The sequence below is a fragment of the Cottoperca gobio genome, chromosome 9, assembly GCF_900634415.1.
Source record: "Cottoperca gobio chromosome 9, fCotGob3.1, whole genome shotgun sequence".
Taxonomy (NCBI): domain Eukaryota; kingdom Metazoa; phylum Chordata; class Actinopteri; order Perciformes; family Bovichtidae; genus Cottoperca; species Cottoperca gobio.
The window spans coordinates 27118277-27133900 of record NC_041363.1 but is presented as its reverse complement, the minus strand read 5'-3'; the positions used below and the strand labels follow the sequence as shown (position 1 = coordinate 27133900).

At 42.1% G+C, this 15624-nt stretch overlaps 1 protein-coding gene across 2 annotated transcripts; it reads left to right on the top strand.

Annotated features, from left to right (window-relative positions):
- The first annotated feature begins 943 nt into the window (after nucleotides 1-943).
- Nucleotides 944-14571, top strand: LOC115013664 (TNF receptor-associated factor 2-like). 2 transcript variants are annotated; one of them, XM_029440115.1, is made up of 10 exons: nucleotides 944-1364; nucleotides 3162-3240; nucleotides 5807-5905; nucleotides 7229-7390; nucleotides 8179-8253; nucleotides 8386-8460; nucleotides 9031-9516; nucleotides 9883-10060; nucleotides 10158-10306; nucleotides 11003-14571. In XM_029440115.1, exons 1-10 carry the CDS (start codon nucleotides 1177-1179, stop codon nucleotides 11219-11221), a joined length of 1710 nt encoding a protein of 569 aa, XP_029295975.1. In that variant the 5' UTR covers nucleotides 944-1176; the 3' UTR covers nucleotides 11222-14571. The 2 variants fall into 2 exon arrangements, with proteins under 2 accessions (XP_029295975.1, XP_029295976.1); XM_029440116.1 differs by lacking the exon at nucleotides 8386-8460.
- The last annotated feature ends 1053 nt before the right edge of the window (nucleotides 14572-15624 follow it).

The following is a 15624-nucleotide window of genomic DNA, read 5'->3' as shown; positions in this document are numbered from 1 at the left end:
CAGGTTGGTCGTAGTATCCTCCAATTTAAATATTCAAATTGAGCGATATAAATGATTTTTTTTTTTTAACAAATGTCCATATTCATAAGCATGCTTATGTTAACATATTTTTAATGAGTTTAAGTTTATTTATTTCTATACTAGCCCACCATGTATCTACCCGTCCAAAAGCACATTCACCATTGTAGTGCTGATAGACCGCCAGAACTGGCAGCTCCGCAGTGAGTCAGTGTCGGCCGAGCAAGTTTAAATATCTTGTTTCTGGTCTATATTTGCATCTTTTATCAATTATTATTATCTATTATTTGTAGGCTAATAGAGCAGACACTTTCAGTGTTTTAGTGGGTTATATGTAATAGCCCTGCTTGTTTTTAGTGTTTTTATGAAATATCTGTATTGACTCCATAATCATATCTATCACCCCTTTATTTAGTCCACTGCCACCAATTAAAGCTTGGCGAGCCGCGCAATGAGTAACACTGCTGTACTGCAACAGCTGGAGCTACTCAAGGTCTTCTTACACATATCCACTGTAGCCAATCCAGTATCCATACTGAGGGAGAACACAAGTCACTGTCATTCTCACACTCAACTTTTACTACTAGATGAAACTGGTCTGTTGACTGATTATAATATGGGCCATACATATTTGTCTGCAATACCAATCTATAGCATTGGGTTTCAGACATCTTTAGAATTTGAAGATCCCACATTATGATTTTGCATATACTAAAACTGACGAATACAAATAACTTGCTTTTAGTTTGAAGACAAAATGACAACACTTCCGAGGTTACCCTGGCTAAATGTAGCTGGTTGCGGCAGCGCTGCTCTGCTGGTCCAATGATCCAGCGCAGCGCAGCCTGCTTCCTGATGGGACTCGCCTGGACGATGCTCTTCTCTCGGGCTTGCGTCGCCTAGCGGTAGACGTAGTAATTTACAACGGAACATAGCATCCTCAGCATCTGTCACATTTATCACATGAAAACGCCTAGTCTCTTTGTCAATGCATATGAAGATCCGATATCGTTATGCGTTCTTAACGTTATACACATTGTAATAAGTTGTCAAAGAGAAATGGGTCGTTGCTGGCGATTATTTTAAAAATTAAATGTAGCTGTGTTTGCTGTCTTGAACACACCCCGCTGAGTATCTCGATATTGTTCAAGGGGAATAATGGCTGCACAAGAGCCGTCTCCACCATCTTCCCTGGAAGGCAACAAACCGGGCTTCCCTAAGAAAATTCTGGCCAACAACCTGGAAGACAAGCATTTGTGCAATTCGTGCCAGAAAATCTTGAGAAGGCCCCTGCAAGCTCAATGTGGTCACCGCTTTTGTTCGTTCTGTTTCAACAAAATTGTGAGGTGAGTAGTGTCAGTGCTAGGGAGCTAGCTAGATGTGTAGCCCATATGAGCAATCAGAGCTGGTCACCAACCCTCCTTCAAATATCCTTCAATTGAATACAGACTCTTATTGTTATAGGTAACGCTACATACGACTACAAAGACAAGTAACAATATATACATTGCAAAGACCCACTGCATAATTCGGCGTACATGCAATTTACCAACCACCCCTTGATCCCAATATAATCTCAGTTTGTGTGACGTGTTGGCCAGTGTCCTCATAGTCTCGTCCCGCTAACCTCTGTTGTGGCTGGCCCGAGCAAGCAGTGGAAATGTCGAAGAGTTGAACTTGACAACTCTTCGACATTTGTATTGTGTTAAACTAATATCAGGTTCATGTGTCGGCGGAATTTACTAGAAGGTTCGGAAAATGTTATCACGTTTACAATATATTCCAATCCGTTTGTATCTTTGTCGATAAACGAGCCAACATTAAACTGGACATTTTCTGATTGGAGTTTCGGATGACCTTTATGACACCATATGGTAGATAACGTGACCTGACAATATCTATCCAATAGCCTAATGCGTGTAGCCTACTTTCCACTAGTTTTTTTTAACTGGTGTTACAAAAATCAATTTGTGACTCTATTTAATTACTATTGGGGATGAGTGTCAGTGTAGCACAGTGTGTGACTACAGTGAATACATACAGCAAACGAAATAAATAAATGAACTGAACTGAAATCAGGCTTCTTCTTCTTCTTCTTCTTCTTCTTCTTCTTCTTCTTCTTGTAAATCTAGTTGTGTTGACTCTCTATACTCTCTATATCCAATATAAATACGAAAGTAAGTCCTGCATTATGATCTTACCACCTTGTAGAGAGCCCCTCTGTTGAAATCTAAACATTTATTATGTTAGTTTATATTATGCTTACATAGTCCATATTCCTATTAGTTGCCACCAGGTTGTAATATGCCCGCACAGTGGTGGCTGCCTCCTACACCTGTGTACTGTGATGGGGTGGGGGTGGATAGGGGCCCCTCATCTGTTTATGCAGTAAGATAACTGATTACTGACCAACCAGGGGTAAGAGACCAGGTTACAGATACAAACATGTTATTTGTGTCTTTATTAAAAATGTTTACAGTAGTCTGGTTTCCTGTGTGTGTGTGTGTGTGTGTGTGTGTGTGTGTGTGTGTGTGTGTGTGTGTAAATATAAACAATACGGCAACTTGTTGCTTAACTGTATATTTGAATGAAGTTTAGGTACCTCTATAAATACCTTCAATAAAATGACAACGTAGACAATAGTATGTGTGAAGGGCTGCAGCTAATGATTATTTTCATTACTGATCAATATGCCAATGTTTCTTTTAATGAACGGTTATAATTGTTTTGTCTAAAATGTAAAAAATCACTGTTTACTAAAGCCAAACTTTTTATATTAAAATGACTAGTTGACTAGCGCAGAAAAACTGTTTATCAAAATAGTTGTTGTCGATCAACAAATCACTTAATCAACTAATGTGTTGAGCTCTATATGTGCTCAAGGTCCACTTATCAGCTTTATTGGAGCCTTCATCTCACGGTCTTCGTCAGCTAAAGGAGCCGTGACAGGTTTTGTTCGGGCGTTCACTTCTAGAGCATTAGGGAAACCTTGAGTTGTGATTTTGCCATCATAATCACTGATCCCAGGGTCAAGAGTGGACACAGACTTTAGATAGCGGTGATGGTATTCTACAGCATCTATATTGTCTGACACGGTGAAGATGGTAGTTACTAATGTGATGTTTGCTTTTCCTCCCTTCAAGTTCTGGACCACAGAAATGCAGTGCTTGCATCAAAGAAGACTTGTTTGAGGAACCCACCTCCATTCTCAAGCAAGGCGGTGTATGTACATTTTTTTTTACACTACATTGCATCTTGTTACCTTACGGTAACAATAGGTTGCAGGTGATGAGAGCCAACATTTTGTGGATGTAAAAACCCTGTGGAGTCAGCGCTGTAACGTCATAGTCATGGTTTGTTTTCCAATGTGCTAGAGTATAATAATAATAATAATAATAATAATAATAATAATAATAATAATAATAATAATACATTAGACTTGTATAGCGCTTTTCTAGTAACTCAAAGACGCTTGACAGACAAAAAAAAAGGGAGGATAAGCAGACGAGACGGTCAGTGGCTGAAGGCAGTGTTGAACAGGTGAGTCTTAACTGATGATTTGAATCTGGAGAGTGAGGAGGAGTCTCTGAGGGTTTGAGGTAGAGAGTTCCAGAGGGTGGAGCAGCGATGGAGAAGGCCCTGTCCCCCCAGGATCTGAGCTTGGTCCGGATGGGGGGGGACAGGAGGTTAGCAGCAGCAGAGCGGAGGGTGTGTGTGTTGGTGGAAGGAGAGGGTTTGATCAAAGATGATGGCAAGATTCCGGATGTGAGGGGAGGTGGAAACTGAGGAAACGTGGATGTTGAGGTTGTGGGTGGATTTGGTCCAATGATGATGATTTCGGATTTTTCACAGTTTAGTTTTAGAAAATTGATTTGAAGGCAGGATTTTATTTCAGAGATGCAGTTTGTCAGGATACAGTAGGTAGCGGTGGAGATAGACTTGGTGGAGATGAGGAGCTGGATATCATCAGCAAAGCAGTGGAATTGGAGACCATGACTGCGGATTATTTGACCAAGGACGAACAGGTACAGGATGAAGAGGAGGGGGCCGAGAACTGATCCTTGGGGGACACCTTGGGGGAGGGGAGCGGTAGGGGATTTGCAGTTATTAATGGAGATGAACTGGTGCCTGTCAGAGAGGTAGAATTTGAACCAAGAGAGGGCAGTGGTGGTGATGTTGAAGGTAGTTTCATGTCGGGTGAGGAGGATGGAGTGATTGATGGTGTCAAAGGCGGCGCTGAGGTCGAGGAGGACGAGAATGTTGAGGTTACCAGCGTCAGAGGAGAGGCGAAGGTCGTTGGTGATTTTGAGGAGTGCAGTTTCAGTGCTGTGGTTGGAGCGGAATCCGGACTGGAATGTTTCATACAGGTTGTTGGCAGAGAGGTGATGTTTAAGTTGAGAGGCTACAGCGCCTTCCAGAACTTTGGACAGAAAAGGTAGGATGGAGATTGGTCCGAGGTTGTTTGGGGTATCAGGGATGAGTCCAGGATTTTTCTGAATAGGGGTGACAGCAGAGATTTTAAGGCAGGGGTGGGGAACCTCCGGCCTCCGGGCTGTATACGACCCGTGAGACCATTTGATCCGGCCCTCCAGGTAATTCATAAACGCACACAAAAAAATCCACTAGAAAAACAAATAAAAAATCTAGACGGCAATAGAATAAATCGGGGTGACTGACTGTTTTTCCTGGCCAAGGTCAGGATCCTTGAACACAACATGAGCGGAACGTGTCATCACGTGGTCACGTCATGTCAAAAAACTTCAATATTAAACAAGACTGTCATTGACATCAGTGAACGCAGCGTGGCGAGTGTAAAACAGAAAGCTGGATGCGGAATGTCGCATTTTCCAGGAGAAATGGACGAATGATTATTTGTGGAAGTAAAAGTGTGCCTAGTTTGTGAGGACGTGCTTGCGGTGATGACAATTACAGCACGCAACATGCCGAACTGCACAAGCTGAAAGGACGAGTGCGTTTGGATAAAGTTAACGCTCTTCGGTGGAGTTTGTCCCAACAAGCAGCTCTCTGCAGAGCGGAACATACAAACATGGAAAGATAGATCGGTAGACCACCACACCAAGATCAGACTGTTCCACCACTGCTGTGCAATTATCACTGCCATGTACAATACTCACTTTATTTTCTATCAACCACTTGGTACTTATATTATTTTTTATTCTATTTAATTATTGTTTACTGCCTTTTTACTTCATATGTTCTTTTGCTGTGACAAGATACATTTCCCCGTTGTGGGACTAATAAAGGATTTCTGATAAAACAGAAAGATACATGGATAAAAAAGTTTCTTTTTTGCACAGCATAAAAGAAAGGTGAAATGAATGGGCTGTGTCGTTATGAGTTCAATAATTAGTATGGCCCTCGAAGGATGTTGTAAAAAATAAAATGGCCCTTGATAGGAACATGGTTCCCCACCCCTGCTTTAAGGGATGGATGGTGGGACAATGCCAGTAGACAGGGAGGAGTTTATTGTTGCAGTGATAAGTGGAGAGAGAGCAGGAAGGCAGGCCTTGACAAAGCTGGAGGGGATGGGGTCCATAGTAGAGCCAACTAAATAGAAACTTGATAAAATTCTTTCTCAGCAGGGTAGACAGTAGATGGTGCAGCTATCGCTGTGTGTCCCGAGAATGACCATATGTGCTGGAGGAATTAGAGCCAGGAGAGAAAAGTGAGCTCGTCGGGAAAGTGATGCAGAGCGTTTGTAACACGAGCCCTCAGACTGTAACAGAAGACTCAAACCAACAACAACAACCTCTGCTTCTCCACGCAGGCCTTCCCTGACAACGCAGCTCGGAGAGAAGTGGAGGCCTTGGCAGCTGTCTGTCCCAACGAAGGATGCACGTGGACGGGAACTATCAAAGAGTTTGAGGTAAAGCAGGCAGAGACACAGACCCCCGCTCCCAGTCAAATGTCCATTTCTAAACCCTATAATGCAGAATGTCTCTGCCACTGATCACATGCTGATAGAAGTTCTACATTTACAACATGACGTTCAACAAGCCAGAAGACAGATTTCCTGTAACAATTTGCGTGTGAGAGCAGCCGGTACACAATATGAGCATTTCCAACATGTTGAAGTTTACTGTTAGATGCATCTAGATGCTCACACCTTTCTTATGACTGCAGCTGTCTGCCAAGAGAAGATGGCGTCAGGTTTCATCCTCCACCATGTGTCAGCCATGATAAGAGCTTAGATTTCTCTAAATGCTAAGGAAAGCTGCTTCAATGCTTCCTTTCTTATCTCCTTTAGCATGTGGTACACAGGACCATCCTTAACTAAAGGAAAGGAGATAATGCCGTCCCACAATTCCTTGTTGCAGCAACATTTAAAGCAACGCACTAATCACTAACACCTGCCGTCGCTGTTTAATTAAAAAGATTACTTGAATTGTACAGCATTGAGTTTGTCACTGCACTCATTTTCTATGTGTTGTAAATAAAGTTGCTAAAAAAACATATGCGGCCAGTGCAGTGGTTCTCTGAGCACCGCGATTGTCTTTTCCTACGTCCTTATGAATTCTCCTTCACATCTTTCCTTGACCTCATGACGTTTTTCATGGAGGTCAAGGAAAAGTGGATAGGAAAAGACACGATCGGTCTTTTTGATTATGCAACTGCAGCCCTGCAACTACTCCTCACATCATGGTGGCTCATTGCATGATGGAAAAGGAACAATTATTGATTCCTGCGTAAAACAATGTGAGTTCATGTGGCTGCGCTGTAAACACACTGACCAGCTGCTCTTCTCTTGTATTTTTCACAAAGCTTAAACAGTGTTTGCTGTAGTATTAAATTGTGTCGCCGAAATCACCATGACTGAAATCTTTCGGACATGTATAACATTCAACAACAGTTGACATTTTAACACGTGTTTACGGGATGTTAAAGAAAACAATCTGGAGTATAGACGCATGCCTCCCTCCGTCCAAATGAAAAACACAAGTGCTGTAACTGTGCTCAGAAAACATTGCAGCAGCACTAGTGGTGAAAAACTACACAGAGTACATTAAAAACACAGACTGGCAGTCAGCTGTCCATCGTGTGAGCATTAATGAAATCAAAAGTCATTTAGAGCCTGAATCATCGCCTCACTTGTTGTCAGATATGTACATACACCTCCATCAGCAAGTTCATCACACAATAAGTGAAGATTATAAAACATGTGGAGGTTTTCTTTGTTGATCACCCACAGGCCAGTCATGAGGACAACTGTGACTTCATGATCATCCTGTGCCCCTCCTGCAAAGAGCTGATGAGAGCCAATGAGCAGGAGCGGCACAACGAGAGAGAATGTCCAGAGAGGACGCTCAACTGTAAATACTGCAAAGAGCCCTTCCTGCTAAAGAACATCAAGGTCAGGCCTCTGAGCACTGAACACTGAGCGTTTAATTTCATCTCCCATCTGATCATCCTGACACGACACCTGCAGCCCTATTTAGTCGTATTTCATTATGTTGTTGTAAATGATCCACTAAATCCTGGTGAATGACCAAGGGGACTTCCTGCCTTTAGGGTTTGTTGAAGAAGAAGAATATTAATAATAACTTTATTTATATAGCACCTTTTTAAAGACAGAGTTTAAAGTTGACAGACAAAGCAAAGCAAAAGCAGGATGCCCAGTGTAACAGGGAGGCCAAGCAAAAGGTCAAAGTACAGACACAACTACATGGCCCTGCCCCTCCATACATCTCCGACCTCTTACATCCTTATACCACCTCAAAAAACTTCTCACGACCCACCTCTTGCCTTCCCTGTATAGACTGTATAGTCATTTATATGTGTCCTCTGTTTCTAACTGTATATGTATGTTTTCCCTGTGAAGCTCTTTGTAACTTTGATTTAAAAGGTGCTATTTAAACACAATCTTACTAACCTATTTACTTGTAGTAAGTTAGAGCTGGCACTCCCCAAAAAGGAGTTTCACAATCTATTCAACATGTTGTACCCTCTTTGGGCATGGCTAAGACTCTGACACTCTCCTTTGTGCCTTCACAAACAGATGAACACAGATACAAAAAGTCACAACATGTTTGTGCAAACGTTCTACATAAACATATTATTGTTCAATTAAATTATTGACGTCTAACTGCACGAGGATGAGATATTTCTCTTATTGTGAACTAACTTTGCATATTGTTTTAGGCTCATGATGAAATCTGTCCAAAGTACCCGATGATTTGTGAAGGTTGTGCAAAGAAAAAGATCCCGAGAGAAAAGGTATCCCAGATCTTTCTTTTCAAATGATTTCTCATAATTCTGTTGGATTGGTCTCATTACCATTTAGCTAGGGATCAAAATCTGCAACGCTTTCTATAGATCATTAGCTTCTTTCATTTTTTTGTTTTGCAGTATGTGGACCATATTAAGTTCTGCAGTAAATTTAAAGCTCCATGCAGATTTCATGTTGTTGGCTGCGATACGTCTGTAAGTAGACATTTTTGTCATAATTTGCTATACGTGTAAAAATGGCTAATGTATCAACTACTGGATCATGTAATAACTTCAGAATTCATCACTCTGCCCCTCAGTAGACAGAAAGCATTTATAAAATACATTTTCAGATCAATGATTTAACTTAAGGCTAATCGATTAGCATCAAGTTAATGAAACAACAGTCATTTTCTTTAGTTTGCAAAGGTATTACATCATTCAACAGTTATTACTGTGTGTGTGAGTGTGTGTGTGTGTGTGTGTGTGTGTGTGTGTGTGTGTGTGTGTGTGAGTGTGAGAGAATAAGTACTTGTACTCACTTTGCTCTCAGAGCATTTTTTCAGTTGTTCCGTGTCAAATGTGAAAAATTGCATTGATGAATACTTTGTATAGCGTATATTTGCATTATTAGCTCCATTATTTCTTTGCGATATGCTTTTACTCTTTTCTTCTTCTGTGGCATATTTCACACATTTAAAATGTCTGTTTTGTTTGCTTGTGATGGACGAGGCCTGTGGTCTGTGCTCTGAATGTGTTTCTGCTTGTGTCTTTCTTTGAGTGGAGGTGGAGAGGGAGAAGATCCATGACCATGAGCGGCAGTGTTCGTATGAACATCTCAACCTGCTCCTGCATTTCATCATGGGCATAAAGGTGAGCCTGGAGAGCCTGCAGCCCCAGAGCCTGGAGGCAGCCAGCCACAAGCTGCAGGAGCTGCACCAGTCCCTCAGGGAGCTGGAGGTCAAGATGAACCAGCTGGGTGGGGGAGGGGCTGCGGCTTCCGTGCAGGGTGCATGCGCCCCGACCCTGGCCACCTCCTTCACCCCGCTGCCCAGCGGCGTTGGCGCTGCGCTAGAGCTGCAGCTGCAGAGCGAAAAGACCAAGGTGGCTGAGCTGAGCCGCCGCTGCCAGGAGCTGGAGCTCAAAGTGAGCACGTTTGAGAACATCGTCTGCGTCCTCAACCGAGAGATGCAGCGCTCCTGCACCACCATGGAGGCCTACAACCGCCAACACCGACTGGACCAGGACAAGATTGAGATCCTCAACAACAAGGTGACGTCTGCAGTCCAACTGGATTAAGTTAACGTACTGAAGGGATATTCGGTTGTCATGGCAGCAGAACTGAAAAGAGAATTTAAACTTGGTCACTTGTTCTAATCGTTATGTACAGATCCCTGCATCAGTCAAAGGGGCAATGAAGTTCAGTGTGCTTCTATTTCCATCATGCTTTTTCTCTAAGAGGGTCCGTGATGGTAAACGATTGCACTATGCTTCTATATGGACCTACATTATACCTGTGGAGTAGAATCATTGCTAAAAGCTTTATCAGCTGTTTTACACCTTCACACACTCTCCAGGGAGCAGGGGTTTTGGTCTCAGTGAATCCTCAAAGATGGTCGATGTGTTCCTGTGCTGCAGGTCCGTCAGCTGGAGAGGACGGTGAGTCTGAGGGACCTGTCCATCGTGGAGATGGAGGGGAAAATGAGGGAGATGTCTGCTGCCACATACGACGGCATCTTTGTGTGGAAGATCTCGGACTTCACCAAGAAGAGGCAGGACGCCGTGGCCGGCCGCGCGCCTGCCATGTTCTCCCCTGGTAATCATCTGAGCTCTAATCCTCACAATGAGGAGGTATAGGTGTGATTAAGGCTGTCCACGTGTCGCAGTGAAGAATGTGTAATTGTGTTTTCCAGCTTTTTATACCAGTAAATACGGCTACAAGATGTGCCTGAGGATCTACCTGAACGGTGACGGGACGGGCCGCGGCACACACCTGTCTCTCTTCTTCGTGGTGATGAGGGGACACAGCGACGCACTCCTCAAGTGGCCTTTCAACCAGAAGGTATCACAAATTTAATCAGACAAGAAAAATGCCACCGGACACTGGTAATTATTATTATTATTATTAGCTGAGTATAGTATTTAGTTAAACACTCCACTACATGGTGACTTTAGTTACTAGTTACTTTGCAGATTGAGATTCATAATTCTAAATATAATCAACTGATAAATGATAATGTATTATTATAGATAATACTTCCCCAGCAGTATTCTGCTATACTTTTACCAGCTGCACCATTAAAGTGATGAGCACATTAATGCATCAATAATTATAATACAATAAGATATAAACATATATTATTATTTTACTTTTGGTACTTTAAGTATATTTTGATGTCAATACTTTTGTACTTTTACTGAAGTAAATATTTGAATGCAGGACTTTTGCTGAGTATTTCTACACTGTGGTATTAGTACTTTTACTGAAGTAATAGATCTGAGTACTTCTTCCACCTCTGCGTACACACACACACACACACACACACACACACACACACACACACACACACACACACACACACACACACACACACACACACTAAAGCTGAACATGCTCCTCTACAGCTCACTAATGACCTCATTGTGTAACCTGCTGTACACAAAAATAAATGTAAAATAACACTATTTCTGTGACTCAGCATTGAATACACTGTTCCTCATATTGTGCTGGAAATGTAAGGCTCCCCCGTGTGTACAGGTCACCCTCATGCTGCTCGACCAGAACAACAGGGAGCACATTATCGACGCCTTCCGGCCCGACATCTCCTCCTCGTCCTTCCAGAGGCCCGTCAGCGACATGAACATCGCCAGCGGCTGCCCGCTCTTCTGTCCACTCTCCAAGCTGGACTCTAAGAACTCTTACATACGCGACGATACCATCTTCATCAAGGCCATCGTAGACCTCACTGGGCTCTAGATAAAGGACATGGGCTTTTTGTCACGACTAACCGTCGACTAAATGCCAGTTACCGTCAGCAGTAACTGGCATTTGTCTAGTTCTGTTGGTTTGGATGTGGCTCGTTGGAGGGAAAACACAAGACCTGAGCAGGAAGCTGACTTTATTTTGGCCAGTGGCTCTTCATAACACTCTGTAACTTAGTTTTATTTGACTAAACATTGATTACGTACCAAAGTGACTGGAACACAGTATCTGTCTGGTGACAGGTGTTCATGTCCCACCCTGCAGAAGACCCTCCAACAGATACAAGCTTTCCATTGTGTCCCATGTAATGCGTGTGAAGTCCTGCGGCTTCATGTACATTACAGGATTTTTACATGGATTTTATGTCCATTCACATTGTTGTTTCTTGCTGCAGGTACATACGGTCCAAACAGTTATTGCTGCTAGTTGCTAGTTATGTTCCAAAGTAACTGGGCCTTAACTAGTATCTAGCATCACTAGCATAACTCAAATCCAAATAATCCATGCTGCATTCATCTTTTTTGGCCACTCAGGCTTCCCTCAACCACAAGTGAAGGTGACATGTTTTCCTGTTTTAGTGAGTTGTGTCTCTGTCATCCTCATGAATGAAAGTTCAACATTGTCTCCTTTTTAGCTCCAGCAGCTCCTGAGGGACACACCTGGCTCTTGAGCTTGGTAGATGATCCACCATGGACATCAGCTAGTCTCTAATCTGATCTGTGTGTAGGTAGTGGTGTACAATTGGCTTATCAGAGCGTCCTCACTGCAAACGCCTGCAGGCGGCTTTAACAACAAGCTGGATGAGAGTGATCGGAACAAGGAGCTGAAGGAGCTGCAGAGCTCTCTGTGGGTCTGTCACTGTGAGAGACTCCTGTCTCGCTGCATGCAGGCCTTCAGCCCACTGTTGATATAAAACACTGACGGAGCAGCAGTTGAACTACAGAATGATGCAAACGGTATCTTTGTTCTCTGATTTCCACCTGGGTTTTGTATTTTTGTATTGCTAAAGTTTGACATTTCAAACCCCAATACATTTCCAAATTTAGTTTTGAAATGAAGAACTGAAAACAATGAGGCTGAGAGCAGTGACAGAGTTGCTTTGTAGATTAAAGAGCCTGCACGGGCAGCGAAAGATGTGCTCACCGTTCTGCTTGATGTGTCTTTTGCATTTACAACGTGGAGTTCTAATAACAGAGTGACGGCCGTGTAGCCTTCAGTGTATCGGTCATCTGCACACAGTCTGCTGTTACTTACCTCGCTGTGTGTGTGTGTGTGTGTGTGTGTGTGTGTGTGTGTGTGTGTGTGTGTGTGCGTGCGCGTGCGCGTGCAGAGGGAGACCATCCTGAGGCAGTGTGATGGGCAGCGATGGTCGTCAAGCTGATGAAATAAGTCATATTTTATTAAAAATAAAACGTATATTTGCATACAAGGTGTGACAGACCCAGTAAATATCTTTTGATATTAAACTTAGGTTTTTTGCAATATTTTTTGTCTGCATATTAACACTTTTATTTGACCATTTTAAGGATGTAATTAGTTTCATTGTAGCAGTTTATTATTGGATATACTTGTGCAGTGATTTTGTACATATGTACCTTCATGAGAGGTATACAAATATGTCCTGTGTCTTCACAAAGGATCAATTAGTTTTCTACAGTTCTATTGTTGCCTAATCGTGTTGGTAATGTACACACAGAGCATGGGGCTGTACATTAATGTTGATGGCGGATCATTTGCTGGGTATTTGTCTGTCCTCCTCTCGTGAACCCTTCAGGGCTCAGGTGTTGTGACATGCACTGAAGCCTGAGGCAGATCATGTGTTTCTCTCTATAACCACAAACATCCAAATACATTCTGACTAAGTGATTACATTTCAGCTTTCACATTTGAATATAAGTGCATCATTGGAGTGTGTCAGCCGTGTGTAACATTAGTGAATGCAGAAAGGATGCTCTGCCTCTGTGAAGACACTGACTTATATTTCCATGTGTGTATCCTGTGGCTGACGTGTGAAGGCTTCAGGATGGAAGCTATTAAGAGAGGAAGTGCTTGATATTATTGTAATATTTTCCTATTTTTGGCTTTCCGTACAGATATGAGCTGACCTACTTTTTACAGAAAAAGAAGTGCCTGTACCTTTTTATGTTCCATGTGCTTTCCTGTGAGTTTAAACTTACCAAAATGTGAAACGTGTGATTTTGTACAGTGTATCTTTAATTTGTATTTTCATTGTTATCCCTTTATGAAGCACCTTTTGTGAACCCATCGATGTGATGAAATCTATGTGACTAAGAATGTAGTGAATGTTCCAGTTTTCCTTTATAGAATCACTGAGGTCAGAATATGATCAGCATCTTCATCCAAACACATCCGCCAGGCTTTTAAACCTCAGTCTCAACAAATACCTGAGGCTCTCTGTGCATGAGACGTTTCAGCAGGAACAAATGCATATTGTGATTTTATGATGGTATATACAGCATACTGTCATAGTGTGATATCTTTTTAGTACACGCGTTGAGTTTGAGGCATGTGTTGCTGTGAATAAGTGAAACATATCTGAGTAATATATATATAGATTGTATTTATTGAAGAAGTAAGCTCTCCTGTGTGTTGAGACGGTTTAAAAGCATGTTTGGTGAGTTTGTAAAAAGATGGCGTCTGACCTCATGCTGATGTGTCCTCCTTTCTTTCCTCTTAACAAGATGTTGTCAACATTATGGAGAATGCATTGTGCATGTTCGACTGTGCTCTCCAATAAATGAGCTGCTACATGTGTTGGGCGCTGTGTGCTGCAGCCGAGCAGCACTGTGCGGATGTTTCTCTTTCTCTTTCTTGTAAAATGTGTTCCCTGATGTGGGCTGGGACTGCTTTCTTATTCATAGCTGGTGACTATAACAAAAGGGCTTCAGATTTAATTTCCATCTGCTAAATGTCATCTAAAGGCATACAAACGCGTGATGAACCTTCTCCAGACTCCAGCCGGGGAGCCATATCTCATCTGAGCGGTTGATGTTATGCTGTATCAGCGATATTGACTCGTAGGAAATGCCACACTGCCTCACTGTTCTTGCAACAGAATAAACAATATGTCAATGTGATGTATGTATTTCAGTCAGACTGAAACCTTTTCTTTACATATCTATTTCTCTGTGTATGGCCCATGTTGAGATTAAGATGAAGAGCTTTCATCTGTAGCAATGACATCAAACTGCAATCTGCTTGTTGTTCTCTCTGCTACGCTGTGTGATCGTAACTCGTGTGTTCGTGAACTCTTTGTACTACCGGAAATTTGTTCCATATTTGTATTTAGTTTAGTTTTATTAAAGGTTTTAAGATTCCCTCTATGCAAAGAAGTGCAATGTTTATCAAGTTTGTAAAGTGGGAAACTACTTCCAGCTCATTTTAGCATTGATTAACACAAGTTTACCACAAGGGGGCGCACAATGCAAAGGCAAAGACACAACTGCATGTCAGTCAGAACATTTTGACATGTCACAGTAAAACAGGCTGAATGCTTTGGGTTTAGGCTCCTGGCACACTCCCGTTCTAAAGGTCTTTAGTAACACCTGGGTGTGGATCAATTAAAGCACACAAGCCCTTCTTCATTATTAAAGCGAGACTGACCAGATTCTCAGATAACACATGTAAACAAAGTCTGTCTTATATTACATTAAGAGGGAATTCTGAATGGATTGTATTTTATAAGCTGGTCATATTTAATTGTTTTAATGAAAATATTAATATTAAAAGTAACAAGTAGCCAAAGCTGTTGAATAAATGTGCTTAGTTGCTTTCCGTCACTCTTACAGTATTGCACACTTAAAAAGAATTCAACCTCTTCACAGACAGCTTCAGGGTTTGACTCGACACACTTTTGTTCAGTTGATTTGTTATCCACTCTGAACTAGACCGCTGTCCTTATCGTGGAGGCTTGTGTTGGTAACAGTGGACGGTGTTCTTTAGATACACCAAGACGTAAAGTCCTCAACAGCTCAGGACCTTTTCAAGCTTCTCTAATTGTAAGGGTTAGGGTTAGGGTTAGTCACGTTAAACACATGGGATGTATATAGTACATATACATACAGTATATAGTAGTATAGTACTATAGAATAGTTAGTTTTACTGCTGATCACTCAATGGAAAAGCAGAAATAGTAACAGACGTATTCACATACAAAGAAGCTATTGTTGGTGTAACATCAGTTAGTAATTGACATGCATCCCTGTCTCTTCATCACGTCATCCTGCTAGCTGTGCTTCTCAGTCGTCTGGAACTCCTAAAGTTTCCCACACATCTGTCCCACTGACAGACTGTCTCCTGCAGGATTAATGGAACATCAGGCAGTAAATCATCCTGTGGCAGTGAGCATGAAGGATGATGTCCGTTAAGAAATATGT

Bases quoted from the DNA above. Each gene is read 5' to 3' on its own strand.
- LOC115013664 (XM_029440115.1), top strand. From the start codon at position 1,177: ATGGCTGCACAAGAGCCGTCTCCACCATCTTCCCTGGAAGGCAACAAA. The intron at 3,241-5,806 runs GTATGTACATTT...TTCTCCACGCAG, and splicing joins CCATTCTCAAGCAAGGCGGT to GCCTTCCCTGACAACGCAGC. The intron at 8,254-8,385 runs GTATCCCAGATC...TTTGTTTTGCAG, and splicing joins AAAAGATCCCGAGAGAAAAG to TATGTGGACCATATTAAGTT.